Source organism: Procambarus clarkii, chromosome 27 (assembly GCF_040958095.1).
Source record: "Procambarus clarkii isolate CNS0578487 chromosome 27, FALCON_Pclarkii_2.0, whole genome shotgun sequence".
Taxonomy (NCBI): Eukaryota; Metazoa; Arthropoda; class Malacostraca; order Decapoda; family Cambaridae; genus Procambarus; species Procambarus clarkii.
Genome location: NC_091176.1, coordinates 5,367,252 through 5,392,437, shown reverse-complemented (window position 1 = coordinate 5,392,437; position 25,186 = coordinate 5,367,252). Strand labels below are relative to the sequence as shown.

General features: G+C 40.3%; 1 protein-coding gene across 3 annotated transcripts in view; it reads right to left on the bottom strand.

Annotated features, from left to right (window-relative positions):
- Raf (Raf oncogene) overlaps positions 1 to 25,186 on the bottom strand; it is a 194,216-nt gene that overhangs the window by 123,617 nt on the left and 45,413 nt on the right. For all 3 annotated transcript variants that reach the window (XM_045749499.2, XM_045749500.2, XM_045749501.2), the window contains exons 6-7: positions 18,557 to 18,723; positions 9,963 to 10,327 (exon numbers count right to left, since the gene is read on the bottom strand). In XM_045749499.2, coding sequence (XP_045605455.1) covers positions 9,963 to 10,327; positions 18,557 to 18,723 — 532 coding nt within the window. The remainder of the gene's footprint in view (positions 1 to 9,962; positions 10,328 to 18,556; positions 18,724 to 25,186) is intronic.

Below are 25,186 nucleotides of genomic sequence, written 5' to 3'. Positions count from 1 at the left end.
TATTACAGCAAAAAAACTACGAAAAATCCATCAGACATATTGAAATAATTAGGTAATTATCTCTTTGTGGCAACTCCGGCCTGACAGCTGGTGAGCAACAGACTGCCTGGGACGCACGCTGAGTCAGCACCTGTTTTTTGCCAGACTTCCCCACCCTATAGCAGGGCAATATATGCCACTTACAGTTTTTTTATTATTTTTCCCATGATCAGTGAACACAAATTAACAGGTTAGGAAGATTTTTTTTGTATGCACCTGTGGGTGTTAAATGGTATATAGCCATGTGCCATTTAAGGGCTAATGATGGTTGTTTACAATTGTCAATGGAAGTTAAACTTTGTGCTACATGGTTCCTGGATTATATTTGATCATACACTCCAATTCGTCAGGAAAAAGAATTATGATATCAGATAGCAATCATTTCAAGTGTTAACAGTGAAGAAAAGTTCTCCTCAACAATATAATTCAAATATTACTTTGTTGATAATGTAAAAACAAAATATGTTAATTCTTGAGATGCTTTGGCACCTCGAAAAGCAGTGTTGCACAGTTTTTCACACCCCGGCCCTACCCATTAAAGAGACTTTTGACAGCGACCGTACAATAAATATGCAATAGTGTTGTTCTCCAGCTGTCACATGGATACCGTAAATATATAATGAAATTCCTAATAAACCTGACAAACAATAATTTTGTTCATGTAGTATCAGAAATCACTGTACTGAACATCCTATTTAAAAAATCCTTATTTATGTATATACAGTATACATATATATGACTGACCGAACTATATACCTTGCTTCTTGCAGTGAAATATGTACAAGTCTCCAAACTTAACACATTAATTGTAAGTGACTCCTTATCATCCTTAATTGCTCTCAACTCTTTAAGACATAACTGTAACATGCTCATGTCCGAAGCTAGACACAAATACAACAAAATTATTAATGATGGTAAACGAGTCCATTTCATGTGGTCTCCATCTCAGTGTTGGCCTTCGAATGCACGATAGAGCTGCTAAGTTAGCCAAAGAATCTGCCAAAGGAGAAATTGAGTATAACCTTGAAAAATAAGCAGTTTGAGAGCAATAGTACACCAAGAACTTCAACAAAATCTTGTAGATCTGAGGCAAAGTGAAATCGACACAAGTAATTCCATCTATCTTCATACTATCATGCAAGAGGAGCCACACATCTATGGATCATCCAATAAAATCAGCAGACTTCTAGATGTTACTACTGCTCGGCTTAAATTCAGTTACAAGTATCTCTGGGAATTCTCATTATCTGCTGATGTAGACCTGACAAAATGTAAACTGTGTCAACAAAATTATTCATATACCCTCCGTCACTATGTGATGGAGTGCAAAAAGATATGTGAATTCAGAGACAATTCTATAAGTAAATATTTCCAAAGATGTGCAAATATTTCATTCATAATTATCTGCTACCAGAAATTTTAGCCAAATATCCCCAATTTGCTAACTGTAGGTGGTAACTAAGTGATTGTAACCTATCCACCGCTGCCCACTGGATGGGGGGCGGTGTGCAGGACAAACATATCAATTGTGACACTAGCTCTCCACATGTCAGTTGCTTAATTTAGGAACTGTACGATCTCAAACCCATTGATGACGTGACAACGTATATTGAATTTTGTAACTAGCTCATCAAGATTGTAACTTGCTTAGTTAAATAAATTCTGAGGTTCAGTCCATGAGCCCATTATGTGCCTCATAATTACCCTTTCCCACTACCGCCCAGGATTGGTATCGGGTGCATAATAAATGAACTAAACTAACTTGTATATGGTAAGTGAATATCAATTTAATCTACTCCATTAAATAGTATATTCTTTCTTATATAGTATCAATTCATAATGTGCATCTTCCTTCATATCTTGCGAACCTTAACAGTTTGCAGTAAATATAAGAACTCCATCACAGAACTGTTCTCTCTCTGAAAAGAAACTGTACAGTATTATTATATTCTGGAATTCACTACTGATTTTTATTCAAAATCAAATGCTTTATTTGGAAATGTATCTTTTCACCAACTGTTTCAACACAACACACTGTAGTAGTAAGATTGGACTCAACAAGCAGACAGTTCTTAACAAATCAGATCAGAGACATACTGAAAAATATATCGCTATAACTTAAATTTGAGGTGTAACATATGTAAGCCAATTATAAACAGAATATCATAGATAAACACACACAAACAAGCACTGAATGAAGTTTAGAAACCTAATTATGATACTGCTTTGCTCATGAATATGAGGCTTATACTTAAATAAATGGCTAAGAAACAAACAATACGGTATACATACACACCAGAAGAAAATGAAAGATACTGACATTCCTTAATGCTCATCTTCATATTTAATAATAGCACTAATAAATCTTATTAATTCATATATTATTATATTTTATTAATTCACATATGATAGCAGCTTATACTGTTATGTTACTATTATACTGCTATTAACCGCTTATACTGTTATTAGTAGTTGTATATTCAACTGATCAAACTTCTCCACTAACCATGACATTGACAGACTAGTGGAGCAACAGATTTAACAAAATTTATTACGTTAACGTTCAGTTTTTGATCAGTAAGCAGCTTTAATTTAAGCAAGACACTACATAACACTAAATGTGCTAAGAATTTTGTGTTTAGAATAGGTAATGGTAAAGTTAGCTGCTCAACAGTGTCCTAGCCTTTGAAAAGGTTAATTAAATTAAAATACTAGCCAGATGCTCTGCAGTGTCCAATATATAACCAAAGGACAAGAGTTATTAATGATATAACCATAAGATGAGTTATTTCTCATATAACCATAAGATGAGTTATTTCTCATATAACCAAAGGACGAATTATTTCTCATATAACCAAAGAATGAGTTATTTCTCATATAACCAAAAAAGTTATTTCTCATATAACCAAAGGATGAGTTATTTCTCATATAACCAAAGAATGAGTTATTTCTCATATAACCAAAAAAGTTATTTCTCATATAACCAAAGGATGAGTTATTTCTCATATAACCAAAGGACGAGTTATTTCTCATATAACCAAAGGACGAGTTATTTCTCATATAACCAAAGGACGAGTTATTTCTCCTATAACCAAAGGACGAGTTATTTCTCATATAACCAAAGGACAAGTTATAATATCTGTAACGAGTTATACGAGTTATAATAATCTCATATAACCAATGAATGAGTTATTTCTCATATAACCAAAGAAACGAGTTATTTCTCATATAACCAAAGAAACGAGTTATTTCTCATATAACCAAAGAACGAGTTATTTCTCCTACAACCAAAGGACGAGTTATTTCTCCTATAACCAAAGGACGAGTTATTTCTCCTATAACCAAAGGACGAGTTATTTCTCCCATAACCAAAGGACGAGTTATTTCTCCTATAACCAAAGGACGAGTTATTTCTCCCGTAACCAAAGGACGAGTTATTTCTCCTATAACCAAAGGACGAGTTATTTCTCCTATAACCAAAGAAAAAGATATCAGTGATATAGCCAAAGGACAAGCATTATTAATGATATAACATAAGGACAAGAGTTTGTTAATGATATAACCATAGGATGAGTTATTAATGATAACCAAAAGATGTGTTACCAAAAGATGAGTGTTACTTTTCTATTATCAATAGGCCTAATTCTCTGTAACAGAGCCTCTCCACTATGAAAGGGGAGAACAGTGTCATAATAATGAATTAATAAATGAACAATAGTTCATTCCACAAAATAGCTGTGAAATGATAGATAAGAGAGACAGCTTGCATAGGCAAAGATGCGACGCAGTAAAAACATAATGAACAATGACTTACAAATAAAGTATACTATAAAAATTACTTATCACTTATGCAATATTTAGAATCTTCCAGGTTTTGTTGCTCTGAGATTAGTTACTGCGTAATATTATTATTTACTTGGAAATATACTGTACTTCCTTTTCAGCGACAGTAAATATTAAATCACTACAGTATTCATATAATTAATCTGATCTCTATTTTGAGTCAAAGTTATTTTTTCTTTATACACAAAAAAGAAAAATCACCTAATGCTTGGCAGGATTTAATTGTTAGTCTTTTAGTGCAGTTTCCAGATATCACTATGGTCCATTGTGAAGTGTCGAAAACATATGATTATGGTCCATTGTGAAGTGTCGAAAACATATGATTATGGTCCATTGTGAAGTGTCGAAAACATATGATTATGGTCCATTGTGAAGTGTCGAAAACATATGATTATGGTCCATTGTGAAGTGTCGAAAACATATGATTATGGTCCATTGTGAAGTGTCGAAAACATATGATTATGGTCCATTGTGAAGTGTCGAAAACATATGATTATGGTCCATTGTGAAGTGTCGAAAACATATGATTATGGTCCATTGTGAAGTGTCGAAAACATATGATTATGGTCCATTGTGAAGTGTCGAAAACATATGATTATGGTCCATTGTGAAGTGTCGAAAACATATGATTATGGTCCATTGTGAAGTGTCGAAAACATATGATTATGGTCCATTGTGAAGTGTCGAAAACATATGATTATGGTCCATTGTGTAGTGTCGAAAACATATGATTATGGTCCATTGTGAAGTGTCGAAAACATATGATTATGGTCCATTGTGAAGTGTCGAAAACATATGATTATGGTCCATTGTGTAGTGTCCAAAACATATGATTATGGTCCACTGTATGGTGTACAAAACATATTATTATGATTTTGTGTGTAGTGACAATGTGAAGTGGGCAAAATATATTATTAAGGTGCACTATATAATGGGCCAAACTTGTGATTAAGGTTTATTGTGTGGTGGCCAAACATAGATAATAATGATAAAGCTATGAGCAGCAGAGTGCAGCATGACACAGCTGTGTAATAGTGACACATTACACAAAACATGCACAGATAAGATGCTACAAAACCATGATTACTTTATCGTTAGAATTGTTACATAAATTTAATAGGACGTTATTAATACTGTAATTCCAGATAATAGTCTGGCTCCAAGTTATTAGAACAAGCAACATGAGTGTTTGATACATGGCAATGTTACACATTATCATCATTCTTATTAACCTCAGCCAGAACAAGTATATACGTAGGTAACAACTGAGCCCTGCCAAATATTTGACAATACTCAATATGTAATCTAAAGCATAACAAATGACAATAAGTGAGCATTACACTATTCTTCATAAAGCACATGAGAAAAACTGCCATCAAACACTGTAAGGAGGGAAACCACATTAATATATGATCAAGTCCTTATAGATTATATAGTATAAACCCATAAGAATCATACATATTACAAGATATTGAGGACAAAATTCACAAGAACAAATACAGTATAAAGAAAAACACAGAGAAAAGAGTGAAGGAAATGTATAATGTATAAACCTGGCTGTGTTCCTAAAATTGTACTTAAATATAAGAACACAAGAGCCAATAGTGTGAACACAGACATAGGAGCCTCTGCAGTCCTTGTGTATGCAATAGTAGGCGCGCACACACACATGGAGCTGTTGTAACTAACTCTTATCACCAGCCATCCTTTCTATTCAAATATAATGGAAATGACATTTGAGAAATAATCTTCAGTTGTAAATGAAGAACTTTAATTTATCATTTTTTACCGAAACATGAAAATGGAGATGAACATTTATCAAAGAGCACAACTAGCTTGCCTACGCCTGATCATTCCCACCAATTTCTTATCACAAGCGAAGGTGCTATAACGATCAATACACAGCATGTCTTTTGCTGCAGGAATTTTGCTCCTGCCTGCAGAAAAAAATCCACTGGTGTGTTAAAAAAATAAGAGCAACCACTGGAGACAGCACATCCACTTCCTACACTCCAGAACACTGCCATAGTACACCACTACCAAACAAGAATTACTGGAGACATCACACCTAATTCCATGCACTCCACAACATTTATGGAGACAAAAGCATTATACATTAATAACCTATTATTATTACTGTATTATGATATATTTAGGCTCTAGGTCAAGCACTGGAGCTTTCCAGTTTGTCAGTGTTCCAATCTCTAAGCACCAAACTTATAGTGCAAATGGAAATTTGTGGCAGACAATGACACCAAACCGAAGTGTGTATTCTTGGCTACAGTGACATGCATGCAGAGCCCTGCAGCAGTCTCCTGCACTTCTTTCACATCACATTTTCACTAAATGTTGTTTACCTTTTTCTTCACAGCTGCTTTTCAATTTTTAGTATTTTTTCATTCATTCTGCCTATTGCTATTATGTGCTTGCTAAGATAATTCTCATCATTACCTTCTACTTGCCCCATTATATGCCTGTAGTGACAAATCACATCCATTATTTTACTTGCCCCTATTGTACACTTGCTGATGACTATTCCTACATATTCCCTCTGCCTGCTCCATTCTATGAATTCTTATTCATTCCATATGTCTACACCTGGTATATGTTTGCCAAGATCATTCTCATTGTTTCCTTGCATTATTGTTTCTCGGGGCAAGGAAGTGATGAATTCATTACTTGTGTTATAAGAAAACAAAAATGAGATATTCTTTAGCAAATGTTTCAGAGGCTCCTTCAAAGGTCGACATTTATAGGCGGTATAAATATTTAGGAGGCATTCTTTATGAGAAGATTATTTAAAAGAAGTTAATTTCCTGAAGGCAATAGAGCAGCAATGATTGAATACACTGAGTCTATACAATACTGATACAATACTTTATACAATACTGAATCTATACAATACTTTACTTGATACTGATCAAGTAAATTTTCCCTGGGAAAAAATTATTCCATATACAATAGTAAAATGGTGTTTCCTTAGACAACAGAGGCCACCTATCTCTATCTTAGGAAATAATATTGAGGTTAATTATATTTCCATGCTACAGTACTGTATATAGAATATATAGTTGGCAAGGAAGGAATTATGAGGGGGAAGAGAGCACCAAGCCATTATGACTATATAGTACCTGGTATAGTTGGGAAATAAGCAGCATTTTGGAAAGGCTTCAGTCAGCTCTTCATATCTTGGGTAATGATATATGATATAAATGGGACTACTCAAGGCTACACCTTCACCAAGTTTTTAGCCAATGGATCTACAAACAATGACCACTGGGAACTCCTCAATGAACAGTCATGACAACAGTGTGACAGGTGACCTACACAAAATAGCATCCATGACTACAAGACTAACAAACACCAAGAGTTCCAAGGTTGACCTCTTATACACACACACATACACACATTGTACACACATGCAGTACTCTCAACAAATTTAACAAATGTTTCCATCAAAACTTGAACATTTGTAAATTATATTATTCTGCTTTTGAGTATGAAGAGGCAGTAAGTATTACAAATATAACAAAGAGAAAAAGTTCCATATATTAACACAAACAGAATGTAGGAAATAAAAGCATCAGCTTATTGAGAAGCTCGATAAAAGAAACGACTACATGCAGGGAGCTGAAGTTTAGTCGAATCTTTACTGACAAGCATTACTACATTTGGTCATTAAAATAAATCTCCAAAAACTAGGACTTTTCAAACCCAGCTTACTCACCTAGAATCTACCCTCGTCAACACACACACACACACACACACACACACACACACTCCCATCACTGCATAAGGCAATATATAAACAATGTCGATGATATATATATATATATATATATATATATATATATATATATATATATATATATATATATATATATATATATATATATATATATATATATATATTATATATATATATATATATATATATATATATATATATATATATATATATATATATATATATATATATATATATATATATATATATATATATATATATATATATATATATATATATAATATATATATATATATATATAATATATATATATATATATATATATATATATATATATATATATATATATATATATATATATATATATATATATATGTATGTATATGTACAGTATATGTATGTGTTGATTCAATTGACACATACAGCACTCTTCATTTATAATGACAAACACTTCCACAACACCTCCACCTCACTCATACGTATCTATCTTATCAATAGTTTGACCTAACCATCTAATATCATCTAGCAGGTATCCTTTTTACCAGTATAGTGCCACCATTACATACAGTGCTACATTGTTGCACAGCACTCTCATCTTTCATGCCCTTTTTCAACAACTAACAATTCTTCAGTATTTTCTATCATTGTTATACTGCCAGGGGTATTTCCTGCATTCATTCATTCCCACTTTCCTATACATATATTATGTTCCTTTATATCTCTAGCAAAACTTCATGGCCAAAAATTTCAAGTTGATATCAAATTTAACTATGAACTGAAATAATAATAATATAAATAATTATAGAAAAGCAAAATATAATATACACAGGTTGCAATGTTGAATTTCTTTGATTAGCTATCAAGCAATTACATGTACAGTATACTAAATCACAGTGGTGTCTCACTGAAACAGAATTCTGTTTAACATTTTATGGATGCAATTGAAGACGCATGATCTGGTCGTAGCTTGATTATCCAGATTAGGTGTTTGGATAAATGAGTGAAAAACAAATTAGGAATTGTGATCCAAATAAAAGAAAAAATCAGCATTCAATGTAATGAAACACCAATTTCTGGGTGAGCCCCTGCGGCTTCCTGAAATTACTACAGTATACTGATATAGTGCCTGACTACAAGGTGCCATCAGTCGTGGTGTTTTTATTGGCATACTGGGGACCTGGCCCCCTCAGAGGCACGCACGAAGCAGTGGCTCAATGAAAATTTTTATGTAAATTTATTCGTGTCAGCCACCACCAAGGGAAGGAAGGCACCCAGAAAGAAAAGCATCCCTCATCCCCCAAAATGAGGGAGGGTGGTGGGGTTAACTAGCTCATGCTACACATAGAAATCACAATAGCGTGATGCATCAAATGAACAAATTCACAAGGGCCGTGACGAGGGTTCAAACCTACATCCGAGACCTCAAATCAGGATGATTTCCCGGTTGCAATTCTTTTAATCATGTCGTAGCTCAGTCGATTAAGGAAGCGTCTGGGATCCTCTAGAACGTAGGTTCAAACCCTCGTCACGGCCCCTAGTGGATTTGTTCATTAGCTCATGCTTGTTTCACAAATTTTAAATCCATTGTTAGGGGGACATTCTTTTGGCTGTTTTGAGACTGAGGTCTAGTTTTCTAACCAAGCATTGCTCTGTTTTGGTTCGCTGACTTTCTGGGTGCCTCCCTTGGTCGTGGCTGACATAAATAAATCTACATAAAATTTTCATAGTGCCACCATTCCCTGCGCCTCTCTGACTTGTGGTCTCTGGTAGGCCAATATGAATTCCATGACTGATGGCACCTAGTAGTCTAGTACTACTGTACAGTACATCAGTATAGTAGCTTCAGGAAGCCACAAGGGTGGTTCGAAAGCACAAGATGCCACAAGCCCCAGAAAAAATATTTATACCTGTATTTAAAAAATGCACAGTACTTGTTCCATGCAATATAGGTATCAAAATACAGATACAAAAATATGTATTATGTTATTTGCACTAATAAAAAAAAAATTGTGGAACAAAATTAGCATAAATGACAAATGTCTCACTGCATTAGGACTGCCCTGGCAATAGAAGGCCTAGGGTCTAACTTATCTGTTTCAGCATGACAACACTATGAAATTGCAGTACATAACTGAAAAATAACTCTTAATGAGTCAACTAATCAGTATTCATTTTGCAAATTATCTTCTTACATTTAGCATACTGGTCATGAATTTAACATTCTGATTTTACTGCAAAATTTATGTTGCAACTACAGGACTTTCAAACCTTGCTTGAGCTTCGTTAGTATCAGTATTATTACAATATGCTAAACATAAAGTAAATTACAAACCTGGACTTGTAGGATTGTAATTCCTGCCCATCCTATGTGCAAATTCGGCTAGAGATGCAGCATCTGAAGGGTTGCTAGGGTTGACCAAGTTGATGCAAACATTGGGTGCGGAGGAGGAGCGGTCGCGGGGAGCCAGAGGTGCTGGGGCAGGTCGGGGAAGGGTGGGTGGTGCCTGCCCTCCTCCACCCCCACCAACACATTGTACAGGATACTGATTCCGATAACCTTCCATATAATGGCCACCATAGGGACTTGTGTACTGACTATTGTATGGGCCCAAGAGAGGATGTTGGACACCTGGAGGACCACCCCAACTCGTGGTTGTTAATATTCCTGCTGGGTTATCTTGATGAGATGCTAATAAACTGAAAATAAAATAAATAAAATAAAAAATATATATATATATATATTTCTTTCCTTTCTTTGTAGTTTTTCAGCACTAATTGTGATCAGTGTCATTATCATTTTATGCAATTTATTTATATTCATCAATGTTTGTCAGGTTTTTTAAAAAAACAGCGATGAATGTAATGAAACGCTATTTTCTGGCTGAGTCCCGGAGGCTCCCCGGAGCTATCCAGGCTGAATGGATATGTATAACTTTATGGCATCAGTCAATGTGCTTGGAGTTCTTGCCTACCGGGGACCATGAGCCAGAACCTGGCCCCCCTCAGAGAGGCACGAGGAGCAATGGTCTATAGAAAACCCCCCTGTGGTTGGAAGCATTCTATGTTTGCCATCAACTGGGACAGGCACCCAGAAAGGTAGGCGGCTCAAAACAAACCCCTATTCTGGTAAAAATATTGCGACCGAAAGTCGAACGAGTGGACAGAACTCCCCAAACAAAATTAGCAAACTAGCATGACATTATCACATCACCGCGCCGCCGTCTACAGAACCCCTCCTCCCCGGGAGGGGGATGGGGAAGCCTCAGACCCCCCGCGCCAGCAATCCAACCGGCAGTTCTTAGGCTGGATAAAAAAATATGTGAAAAACACCGCTAACCAGAGGGAGGGAGGGATGCCGGGAAGCCTCTGAGACTCGCCCAGAAAATGGCGTTTCATTACATTCAACGCTGGTTTTCTGGGGGTAGCCCTGTCGGCTCCCCGGAACTACCTCACCAAAAATAAGGAAAACGATGGAAGGAACCGGGAGGCAGATGCCACGCGTCCTAATCCACAAACAAGACCACAGACCAAACCAAAGGATCCTGCAATCCACCCCGGGAAACCCAAACCCCAGATCAAGAAGGAAGGGAACCCGGGCAAACCAAAATGCGCCCACGGCCCCAGAGGCCAAGATACGCAGAGAACAGCGAAGCGCCACAACTGAACACAACAAATTAAGCACCCCTGGCCTGACCAACCAAGCAGCAACCTAAGAACCCCTCCAGAAAACAGCAGACCCAAACCACCTGAAAAGAAGGAGACTGCAGCAAACAAACAACCTACCACTAGGACCAAACGAGGCAGGAAAAAACATAGGCACCGGAGGAGAGCCAGAAACTCCCAGACACGACCCCCAGAGTCAATACCACCTGGGCCAACGACCAGGACGGCAGCAGAAGCACATGTGCAGGCCGGAGGTGAAACAATGCACTAGACAGCAAGCAGAACGGAGCAGAAGGAACAGCAACACCGAATGCAAGCTGGAGCGGACCCGCCAGCGCCATCCGATATGAGGCGACTGTATATGGCACCAGACGACGGTCCCAGAACAACCCCGAAGGGAAAGACAAGACAACCCTCATCAGAGACCAAAGAACCCTTCGCAGTGATAGGAAAACCGGAAGGACCACCAGGAAACTACACACTGCCGCCGAGACAAAGCACGCAGTTGGGAGACCAACAACGAACCACCAGTGCCGACACAAGCGACGAGAAACTCGAGACAAAAACCCGAGATGCAAAGACTCGAGGGGAAGAACGAACCAGCCTCGTACAGGGCTGGACCGATCCGCAAAAAGAGGCGGAGCCGCAAGAAGACCTTCAGGAATGGAATCGAGCCAAGCAGCGCCTCAAGCAAGGCTGGCAAAGAACCAGAAGGAACGGCCATCAGGAAAACAAGGAACCCAATCCCGGCGAGCCAGGAAGGAACCAACCTGGGTGAGCAGACACGCCCCATCCGGGAGGAACCCTCCCCAGGACCCAGGCAGAGGCCAACGAGGAAAACGAGCACCACAAACTAAAGCGCGAGATGCGAAGCAAAAAACAGGGACCCCGCAACCCGCAGGAGCAGTGCAACCAGCTCCAGCAGGGAAGAACGATGCCTGCATCTCCAAGGTATAAGGAGGAGAACTACTCAGGACGTGTACCACAGGAAGACAAAAATGTACGTTCCGGAAAAGGAACAAAGAAAAACCATAGCCAGGACTGGAATCTTTGTTCCTCCTGTCCCAAAGAAAAGGAACCGAAAGAGCAGGAGTTGTTGATCGGAAGTCTACAACCACCCGCAGACATTGTAACACCGAAGCTGACAGTGAGAAACAAGGAAAAAAGGAAAGAACACAGTTCCATAACTGAACACTGGGGTAGTCCAAAATCAGGAAACTGAACATGGACAGAAGCTCACCCCAGCACCTAACATCAGTATAGCCAATAAGCACCGACCAAGATACACAACCGTGTGTAGCATAGAGGGAAGAAAACGGAAATAGACAAGGAAAAGACCCGAATTACAGTCCAAGCACTGGCAGATAGGGACAAGAGAGTACAACGAACATGACGAACAACAAAGATCCAAACAGCAGCCGGCAATGCAATGTACACGACCAACCACATCGTGTGTTGAGGTTTGTTGTACATACACAGAGGGGGCTCCATGGATATCGAGAAAAGACCCAGGCGCTGAAAGACTAAACAAAAGGCACCAAAATTCAGAGCTGCGCCTCACAGTAAAACTAAGAACAACATACACAGAGAAAGTAAAGTCACACTAAGACGCATGCAAAGTGGCCAAGCAAAACACACAGCAACACCTAACACCCCACCAAAAAGAAAGAACCAGAGCCTGGTCAACAGAGTCACCAGACAGTACAATCTCACCTGCAGAACAGACACATGCCCATGTCACAACACAGCCGAGCCGTGCAATGTACCAGGAGCATCACTAGTTGAGAAAGTTCAGGTGCGCGCCCAGTAGGAGAAGACGAGGTGCATGCAGTACACAGGTGGAGAAGGCTCCTCTCAGAACCACCCCACACCACAAACAAAGAAAAGAACAAGGTAATTGCCCCACATATAAAACACAGAACACCCCCGAGTATCCAGGGAGGTTATGACTGGAGAGAAGAGGAGCGAGAATGGCGTATAATCTGCGAGAAAGGACACGGAACACCAACACACGCAAACATCGCCCAAAACAAAAACACTCCAGCCCCTACGCCTGAGGTCCCAAACCGCACACCTGTCTTCCGGGGAGGGCGCCAGCAAGGCGTATGTAACAAATAATAGGAATGTCGAGACAGGAAGGAGAGACAACGTGAATACAAAATAATGCGAAAATAAAACTGCAAGAAGACAAGAAGTACAGAAGAGGACCAACGAGTCCGAGAAAGGATGAGAGGGAAGCCTCACCAAAAGTCAACAGACGATCCAATAATATTGGAAGTATCGAAGAATTACGCGAACCAACGAGAACCGTGAGAAGCAAGCACAAATGCACGGAGACACATATGGACCCAAAGGCACCCTTGACCAAGGGACATGCAGGGATCCCGATACAATGGGAACAATATCACGACATGGAGAAAAGTACATGTCCAAGAGAAAAGGTGTGGAAAGAGGTGAATGTGAAGAGGTGACGTCATTCCCACAGGAATGACGGAACCGATGGACCCAAAGGGACACAGAACCGAACCCGGGGAGGGGTAGGCCCGAAACCAACACAAACGCAGAGGGGAAGGAAAAACCCTACTCAGAGGAACTGCAAGCCCCACTCCGAAAGCACAAAAACCCAAGCGGAGCAAGCGGGGCCTAGCCCCCCCCGGCAACCCCTCCCCAACCCTGAGAACCTCCACAGCAGGACCCGGGGCCAAGCCGTACCCCCCAAAGCCTCGGCCTCACAAGAAAAAGCTGGGGCAGCCGTAAAAAACACTAAGAAAGGGAGCACACTGGTCAGACCCATACAGCACGGCTGGAGGAACAGGATTGAATGCCTCTGCCGCCACCTCGGAAGAAGAAACCCCCGAGACCGCCCGAGTCTCAACCCATCTAGACCCAGCCCCGACTCTGAAACCTGCCAACGGTTCGGAGCCAGAAGCAAGAGGGAAGGAAGTATACACTACAGAAGGGGAAGGACTTGGCGGAGCGGACAGAATGAGAGTTTCATCATCCCTCAATTTTCACCAGAATAGGGGTTTGTTTTGGGACGCCTAACCCGGTTGATGGCAGACATAGAATGCTTCCAACTACACAGGGGTTTCTATAGGCCATTACTTCCCTTACCTATCTAGAGGGGGGCCAGGTTCTGGCTCGTGGTCCCCGGTAGGACCATAAGAACTCCGTACACATAACTGATGCCAAAGTCTGACATTAGCATATCAGCCTAGTAAGCTTCAGGGAGCCGTAGGGGCTCCCCCCAGAAAATCACTATTGCAGGCCCTTCACATTCTTTGGAGACAAAGCAGAGATAGCACCACTCCATAAAGGAGGTAATAAGGCAGAGGCAAAAAATTACAGACCGATAGCACTAACATCGCACATCATAAAAATCTTTGACAGAGTGCTAAGAAGTAAGATCACAAAATACATGGAATCACAGCATCTCCATAACCCTGGACAACATTGTTTCAGAACAGGGTGCTCTTGCCTGTCACAGTTGCTGGACCACTATGACATGGCATTAGATGCCATGGAAGACAAACAAAACGCTGATCTAATTTACACAGATTTCGCAAAAGCCTTTGACAAATGTGACTATGGTGTTATTGCACATAAAATGCATGCAAAAGGAATTACCAGAAAAATAGGCAGATGGATCTACAATTTCCTGACTAAGAGAACCCTATGTGTAATAGTCAATAAAATAAAATCCGGTCCATCAACCATGAAGAGCTCAGTTCCCCAGGGTACTGTGCTTGCTCCAGTACTTTTTCTCACCCTCATATCGGACACAGACAAGGACACAATCTATAGTACTGTATCATCCTTTGCAGGTGACATTAGGATTTTCATGAGAGTAAACAACATAGAGGACACGGCAAAATTACACTCAGACGTAAATCAGGTCTTTCTATGGGCTACAGAAAATAATATGATGTTTAACGAAGATAAGTTCCAGTTCATGCACTAGGGAAAAAATTAAAATATAAAAAACGGAAACCACGTACAAAACTCAGTCAAATCATAACATAGAACGAAAAGGCAATGTAAAGGATCTGGGTGTACTCATGTCGGAAGACCTTACCTTCAAAAAACTCAATAAAGTAGCCATCACAACTGCAAGAATAATGACAGGTTGGATAACAAGAACCATTCACACTAGAGATGCTATACAAATGATGATACTTTTCAAGACGCTAGTGCTCTAGAGAGGAGAACTGGTGCACAGTGACAGCCCCTTTCAAAGCTGGAGAAATTGCTGACCTGGAGAGTGTGCAGAGATCCTTTACTGCAAGAATCCACTCAGTAAAACATCTAAACTACTGGGACTGACTAAAGAGCCTAAATCTGTATTTTCTTGAGCGCAGGTGGGAGAAATACATAATTATTTATACGAGGTAGATATCAGAGGGGCTGGTACCCAAACCTGCACACAGAAATGACATCACATGAGACCAGGAGGCATAGCAGGATGTGCAGAATACCCCGTTGAAAAGCAGAGGTGCAACAGGTACTCTGAGAGAGAACTCTATCAACATCAGAGGCCCTAGACTGTTCAACATGTTTCCAATACACATAAGGGGCATAACTGGTCAACCCCTCACAGTGTTCAAGAGAGAACTGGACAAGCACCTCCAAAGGATACCTGATCAACCAGGCTGTGATTCGTACATCAGGCTGCGAGCAGCCGCGTCCAACAGCCTGGTTGACCAGTCCAGCAACCAAGAGGCCTGGTTGATAACCGGGCCGTGGGGACGCTCATGCCCCAGAAGCACCTCAAGGTAAGACAGAAAACTATCACCTGGGGATCATATTAAGAACACTGTGTAAGGAGCCTATGCCACACTTTCTAACTTCAGAATTGCTTTTATATACATGGATGGAAAAATGTTAGACCGAAGCTGGAACATACAGCAGTTGTATGGTGCCCGTATCTAAAGAAACACATCAACAAACTGAAAAAGGTGCAAAGACATGCCACTAAGTGGCTTCCAGAACTGAAGGACAAGAGCTACGAGGAGAGTTTAGAGGCATTAAATATGCCAAAACTAGAAGAAAGAAGAAAAAGAAGAGATATGATCACTACGTACAAAATAGTAAAAGGAATCAATAAAATTGATAGGGAAAAATTCCTGAGACCTGGAACTTCAAGGACAAGAGGTCATAGATTTAAACTAACTAAACAAAGCTGCTGGAGAAATATAAGAAAATTCACTTTCGCAAACCGAGTGGCAGACGGTTGAAACAAGTAAGGTGAGAAGGTGGTGGAGGCCAAGACCGTCAGTAGTTTCAAAGCGTTATATGACAGAGTGCTGGGAAGATGGGACACCACGACTATTGCTCTCATTCTGTAACTATGCTTAGGTAATTACACTTAGGTAGTTACACAAATAGAAAGACAAGAAAAATTACCAACTTGATTACTTTATAACTCGAGATATGGATATTCTTTTTCGAGTGACGTCCAAAATTCAGACAATGATTGCATATTATGTCTGGACACCAGAGTGACATCAGAAGACAACTCGATCAGCTTCTCTTTTTCACAAGAATCAAATGTGCACGATTTTATACCTTCCAGAAGAGATTATTAATCCAGAGATTACCTTTATGAGGATCCTCATTTTCAGGAAAATAATTATTAGCATTCAGCTAACACTCTTAAATGTTGACTTAAAAAGTTGAATATGACTTTCTAGTTGACATCAGCAGAAATAAAAAATTCTCTCAAATGTGGAAACATTTCTCTATCTTCCTCTTGTATGTGACTATCCCAAAGACCCAGCTTCTATTTAAATGTATCCATTATATTTCTCAGCGTAAAAATATTTGTACAAGACTCCTGAAGAGAAATATTATGTTTGATAAGAAGGCTAACTATGTCTGCCATATATGCCAGCCTACCCATCCATTCCTCATTCAACAAAGGCTTTACTAGGTCAGATTTCTGCTCTTGCAGAAACCACTTTACTTCTTCTCTCAGTTGGAAAAAGTTTGCAAGGACACTTCCTCTCGATAACCGAGGGAAGGAGCCGGTTGGCCGAGCGGACAGCACGCTGGACTTGTGATCCTGTGGTCCCAGGTTCGATCCCAGGTGCCAGCGAGAAACAATGGGCAGAAATTCTTTCACCCTATGCCCCTGTTACCTAGCAGTAAAATAGGTACCTGGGTGTTAGTCAGCTGTCACGGGCTGCTTCCTGGGGGTGGAGGCCTGGTCGAGGACCGAGCCACGGGGATACTAAAAGCCCCGAAATCGTCTCAAGATAACCTCAAGATATCCGTCTCATTTCTGCATGGAAAAGGAGATGGTGGTGGTGGTGGTGCCGAGTCCATACTCTCATACAGTGTCCACTGCAACACCACACGGCAACAATGTTGCACCTGAATCATGTAGAGGTTACATTATTCAGGCGACAATTTTCGCACACTGCCAAGAAATTTCCAAGGATCGGTGTCGGTCCACCCAACCACAGGTTAAAGAACACCTGTTTACACTGTTAAGGAGATCTTTAGGCAATTTTGAGATTTCGTATAACTGGCAGTGGTCTGTTTTCTTTCACCGATCTTGTGGGTGTTTTCCCAGAGGTGGCGGACATGACTAAAATTCACTGACAATTTTATCATATTGCCACTACTCTCTGCACCTTTTAAGAAGTGACCAGGTTCTGGCTCGTGGTTCTCAGTATGCCCATAAGAACTCTGAGACTGATGGCATCTAGTAATTTGGCACTATATCAACAGTGTAGCTTCAGGGAGATACAAGCAGTTTCCCCCCAGAAAATGCACTTAATTTTTACCCCATCTAGAAGTAACGACATAACATCCCACCATACACAACCTGATGTCTACTATGTTATTTCAATATTTATTTCAGTTGGCTAGGGTAAAGTAGAAATTTTTTAACGAATATTTGAACACATAAATATTTAGCAATCTATTAAGATTTAAAACATTATACCACAATTGCAGAGGGTTCAGCTTCATTCCCAACATAACTGCCTCATAAGGACTTCTTATACTAAAAATCTTCTATACATTCAACTACATTCCAGTGTGCAAAACCATTTTACCACTGATTATAGATTCCTATGCAACATGAACATGGGTATCTATGAGACTAATGAAATCTTGCTACCTGTATTCTGATAAAACTGCTTTTATTTCTTGGTTAAATTAATTCACCTTGAGTTTCATACCTGGGCATAGCAAACAGGAATTATAGATGAAACACACACATTTAGATTTATATAAAAACAGTTATACAAAACTTACTGTTGGTAAATATTGTTGGTAATGCGTTGATCCTGTTGGCATAATGTTGGTACTCCTACAGAACATCTCTGATGAAAACGATAGCCACATGTGCGACACACAAACCCGTGAAATAGAAGTCTTCGACAGTTATCACAGAACGCCAAGGAAAAGAATGTTCTTCTAATCTGTAAACATTAAAGGTCTCCATTGTAAAAATTTGTTTAAAAAATAGACAACAAAAAGTACAGAAAAATATCATATAAGTATTGCATGAGCCCGCTTATCTGAAGCCCACTGATCCAAATACAGCATTTGGGTTATCTGCCAAAAATTGTAGCCAGATAATTTTCTGTCAAAACTTCGCCATGTACAAGTAGCAATTCAGATAACCAGAGATTTTGCCGGATAGTGAAGACTGGCATAGATTCTAAGAGCAGAAATCCAGAAACCCCGAGATTTGCCTGGATACTGCAGACAGACATCAGGCCATTCTGTATTAATCCTGTACAGTACAGCAGTGGCTCAAGGCACTGGGTTTGGGACGTGCTGGGGGTGGGTGGTTTCAGGGTATGGAGTGTCGAGTCAGGAGGATTGTCTGGGGGATGGGGAGCAAGTCAAGGGACCTACAATCTGTATTGTATAGAATAACCAAGAATTTGTTAGAACAATTCATTTCAGTAAAAACTAAGAAAAAACCCAGCGTTGACTGTAATGAAACGCCATTTCCTGGGTGAGTCACGGAGGCTCTCAGGAGCTATTCAGGCTGATATGGATATCCTAACTTTGGCATCAGTCGATGTGGGTGGAGTTCTAGGCCTACCGAGGACCACGAGCCAGAACCTGGCCCTCTCAGAGAGGCACGAGGAGCAATGGCCTATAGAAATGCACATGTGATTTTGGAGCATTCTTTATCTGCCATCGACTGGGACAGGCAACCAGAAAGGTAAGCGCCCCAAAATAAACCCTTATTCTGGGTAATAATGATAAAAATAGACAAACGAGTGGACAGAACTCCCCAATTGAAAACGAACAAACAAACATGGCGTCGCACGAGCCGCACCACATGTCTGCGCAGCTGTCCCCTCCCCGGGAGGGGAAAGGGGGAGCCCCAGACCCCCGAGCCGGCTATCCACACCGAAGTTCTGAGGCTGGATATCCAAATACCCGAAAAACCGCCGATCAGAGGTAGGGTCCCCCGGGGAGCCTCTAGGACCCACCCAGAAAATGGCGTTTCATTACATTCAACGCTGGTTTTCTGGGGGGAGCCCCTATGACTTCCCGGAACTACTTCACCAAAGACTACATTAATTTAACACTTTTGCTCTCCTGATGATGCCTATTAGCGTCATAAGTTTTTCTCCTTAATGTAATCCGATGACTATCCTGTCATCATCCATTAAAATATTTGTAAAAAATTAAATTTTAAACCGATCAACTTCTAGGTGGTTTCAAAATGAACGCCATTGTCTTCCCACTCTCCTCCATATGCCGCATGGCATTCTGGGTCGTCAGGCCATGCGGTAGGCATAGTGCTTTATTTATCACGCTCGTGACCAGAGCGCCGCTGGCTCACGTCCCGAACTTGTGCAAATCTCGGTTATTATCGGCATTTATATTGGTTCGCGTGTCTTCCACACACATTATATACATTACACGATGGATCAGGGTCCAGGGCAGAGCAGTTCCACGCCGAATGAAGAAATCAACAGTGAAGAAATCAACCAAAGAGGATAGAATAAGTATGCTCTACAACAGGGGTCTCCAAACTATGGCCCGCGGGCCACATCCGGCCCGCCACATAATTTCATCCGGCCCTCCAAACAAATCCCTGTGTGGTGGCCTTGAAAAAATAATTATCGTACGAATGGCATCGCAGAATTATTCAAAGCTGGGGCTGCTGACTGGTGGCGCTCAACCCGAGTCAGTTTTCCTCTCTCTCGATAGTGTGACGCACAGATACTAATACTGGTAGGTATGTGTTGTGCATTACAACCAATCAGTTGTGTATAACTGTATATTGTGGGGATGGAGGGCGAGTGGGGCTTCGCTGCTTCCGTTTCAGGGAGCACAAACACTGTACAATATTCTTTTCTCTGTACTTTGACAATGCCTTTATCTTAGTTATACAAAATAGCAATAATACTATTGTAGCCAAAAATATTGCATGTTTAAAATAGTTAAAATGGTAACCATTAAGTTTATCAACGAAAGCTGTTACCATAATATTTACCACTTTATAATAATATGCTATGCTTTTTAACACCACATACAAGCTGTTTTTTTCCTGTAGAATTTATTTAATTTATTTTACCCTTATGTTTTCAGATATGGAAAAGATAAAGAAAAGAAAAGTGGACAGTGAGTGCCATCGGTTCAATGACGAATGGAAGATAAAGTACTTTTTTGTGATAGCAAATGATAAAGCTTTATGCATAATATGTAGAGACAGTGTTGCTGTTCTGAAGGAATACAATATTCGTCGGCACTATGAATCTAAACATGGCTCAAGTTATTCTCACATCACAGGAGCAGAACGCACTAAAAAGTTTGAATCATTTCAGCACAGTCTGCATTCTCAACAAGCTGTTTTCAGTAAGAAAAAATCTGAAAGTTCACAGCATGCACACCACAACAACTGGAGAGGACATTTTCAATGAAGTAAGTAAAACTATGACAGAATATATCCTGGAATGGAAACAAGTGCAGTGTGTGACAATTGATGGAGGAAAGAATATGTCTGGGACAAAGAAGGGTTTGGTTGGGCAAATTACAACAGCTTGTGAGGTTGGAGGATTCTCAAAACCCATTTTTCTGCATTGCCTTATCCATCAACAAGCATTGTGCCTAAAATATGTTGATATGTCTTGTGTCATGAAACCTGTTGTTTCTGTGGTTAATTTCATTAGATCTCATGCACTCAACCATCGCCAGTTCCGTGATTTCTTGAAAGAAATTGATGCGGAGTTTGTTAACTTGCCTTATTATACAGCAGTTAGATGGCTTAGTTGTGGAAAGGTTTTGCTGCATTTCTTTGAGCTCAGATTAGAAATTGATTTATTTCTCACAGAGAAAAATAAACCTCAGCCATTATTATCAGAATGTGAATGGATTTGGAAATTGGCATTTTTTGCAGATATGACAGGTCATATGAATAACTTGAATCTGAAATTGCAAGGCAAAACAAATTTGATCAGTGACTACTTTGTTCATGTCAAGGCATTCAGAGCAAAACTTGCGCTACTTGAAGGCCAGGTGAAGGTTAAGAATTTTGCTCATTTTCCATGTTGTGAAAAATTTCATGCAGAAAGTAAAGTTGAATTTCCTTTTTCATTTGCAAATGAAATAATTTCAGATTTGAAAAAACAGTTTCAGAAGCGATTTGCTGACCTTGATGCCAAAGCAAATGAAATCAGGCTCTTTCATAATCCATTTGACTGCAATGCTGAAAATCTTCCAACTCAATTTCAAATGGAAATTATTGATCTCCAGGCAGATGACAGACTGAAAGATAAGTATAGAGAAGGAAATCTGATTGAGTTTTATAAATGCCTGCAGCCAGATCAGTTTCCAAATTTGATAAAGTTTGCTTGTAGTTTTGTGTCCATTTTTGGCTCAACATACTTGTGTGAACAAACTTTTTCCAAAATGAAGTATGTGAAATCTAACTATCGAGCAAATTTGTCTGATGATCACTTGAAATCAATTCTTACAATTGGCTCATCTAATCTGGAACTTGATTTTAATGAAATTTTGAAGTCAAAACGACAGTATCATTCGTCACACTAATTTGGTTGCATAAAACTAAAGGCAGGAATCTATTTAGTTTACCCTGATTTTTTCCAAAAAGATATGTTTTAATTTTTCCATGTTTATACTTTAATATTTGAGGAAATTAAATTACTGGCACTGATTTATTTTTTGTTTTTTTTTTTCATTTTTTATTCCTCCGGCCCGCATAAATGTGGGAAATATATAATGTGGCGCTTACATTGACAAGTTTGGAGACCCCTGGCCTACAAGAAATTTTGTAACATTCGGCTTACACCAATAAAAATCCCTGGTTTGATTCAAGAATTATCTGATATTGATACAGATGTCGAGGAGGAAGAACAGGACACTGATTTCAACAGTGATTCATCAGATGTAGACATGGCAGATGATGGTGAGTCAATGGTTGGGGAGAGTGAGGAGAGTGAGGTATCTGAGGAGGAGGACGGGGGACGTCCACAGCCTCCTGCTCGGATGCGTGCAGGACGTACTCAACAAACAAATCCTAATGATGCCTGGTGAACTGACACCACTCCACCATCTGTAGAAAGTTTCACTGGAACACCAGGCCTGAGTATACCAACACCTACCACGCCTAGACAATTTGTACAATAATTTTTGACTCGTACATTGATTATTTGACGATTGAAACAAACTTGTATGCAGAACAATTTCTACGGAATACTTCCTTGCGTGCAATGAGTCTTTGGCGACAAGTAATTGTAAAGAAAATGGCACGATATTTGGGTCCGGCCATGTTGATGGGTATTGCAAAATTACCAACAATGAGAATGTACTGGCAAACAAGCCGGCTGTGGCATATGCATACATTCAATACTTTCATGACGTCGAAACGATTCCAACATATTGGCCAGTTCTTTCATAGTTATAACAACAAATCCATTCCCCAGAACAATAAAGACAGATGATAAAACTTCGCACAGTGATAAAATATCTTACGGGCAAATCTTCACAAGTATACATTCCCAAGAAAGAATTGAGTTTGGATGAAGGAACAATGTCATGGTGTGGGCGATTATCCTTCAAGGTTTATAATCCAAATAAGCCTGATAAGTATGGAATAAAACTGTACATGCTTGCTGAATCAACATCGGGCTACATATATGACTGAGGTGTATGTCGGGATTGGTAAAAACAACAATGGAGACAGTCATGGGCTTCATTCAGCCCCTAATGCACCTGGGTTATCATCTGTATATGGATAACTACTATAACTCTGTCAACCTCACAGAACAGCTACGTCAACATGGTTAGGTTATCTTGAGGTTATCTTGAGATGATTTCGGGGCTTTAGTGTCCCCGCGGCCCGGTCCTCGACCAGGCCTCCACCCCCAGGAAGCAGCCCGTGACAGCTGACTAACTCCCAGGTACCTATTTACTGCTAGGTAACAGGGGCATTCAGGGTGAAAGAAACTTTTGCCCATTTGTTTCTGCCTCGTGCGGGAATCGAACCCGCGCCACAGAATTACGAGTCCTGCGCGCTATCCACCAGGCTACGAGTGTTTACACGTGTGGTGTTTACACGTGTGGAACCATCAGATTACTGTGTGGCACCCCCAAGGCTCTGCAACAGCAAGCAAAGTGTAAAATTCCCGTGGATAAAACCATATTCAGCCGCAAAGATAATACATTTATAATCCTGTGGAAAGGTGAGTGAGTCGTCTCACTAATCACAAACTGCCACAATGCTGACACACACGAAGTCGAACGAAAAAAAAGAGTGCGGAAACGTGACGGAACAACTTCAGTGAGCCTTGTAATTGTAAACAAACCAAAGGCAATATGTGACTAAAATACCTACATGAAAGATGTTGATGACTTTGACCAAATGGTAAAATATTACAAGTTCACCCAAAAAAGTCACAAGTGGACCAAAAAAATTACCTTTTATTTCCTGCAAATGGCTCTCCATAATGCATATGTATTGCAGAAAAGAAGGAGACGAACAAAACTATCGCCACAACCAAAAAAGCAGAAACCCCTGCCCCGGAGGAGAGCATGAAGCTCCCCGACTCGACCCCCCAGAGGCCAATGCCACCAGGAAAAAAAAGAGCCTTCGAAAAGCAATCCTGAACCGAAGGGGCCACAATAAACTGAGGAGGAAAGAGAGAAGAAAAAACCCTATCCAAAGACCAAGACGGCTCAGGCGCCGCATGAGCAGGCCGGAGATGAAATAACACACGAGACATCTTGAGAAACGGTGCAGACGTAACATCTATACCGAAAGCAAGCTGAAGCGGCTCCGCCAGCACTGCACGATATGAGGCGACAGCATTCGGCATATGATGGCGGTCCTGGAACAACCACGATAGAAAGGACAACACCACCCGAACCGAATGCGAAGTACAATGATGAAGAGTCAAAAAGAAATGGAAGGACCGCCAGGAAACTTCACACTGCCACTGAGACGAAGCCCACAGGTGGGACACCATCAATGAAGCCACCTGATCACCATACAAATGATGATAAACTCGAGTAAAAAATACCAGACGTGAAGACTCGAGGAGAATAGCGAATCAGTCTCGTAACGGACCGGGCCGATCTTCTGAAAGAGGCGAAGCCAAGCAAAAACCTCCGGGCTAGGACACCGGGCAAGCAGCGCTTGAAACCACAGCTGGGCCGGCCACCATGGGGCCAAGAGGACTACTCGCCCCTGTTAAGTCTCCAAGAGAGCCAGGACCTTGAGCAACAGCTGAACCAGGGGGAAGAGGTACATTTTGTAGAGGTGGGGACAAAATGAACCACAGTAGGGAAAGAAAGAACAGGATGAGGACAGAGGATGCACCCCCAAGTCTGGGTCTCTATAAGCAAAGTGGGGCAGCCTCCGGGCATCCAGGAAAGCAACCAATCTAGCACTTT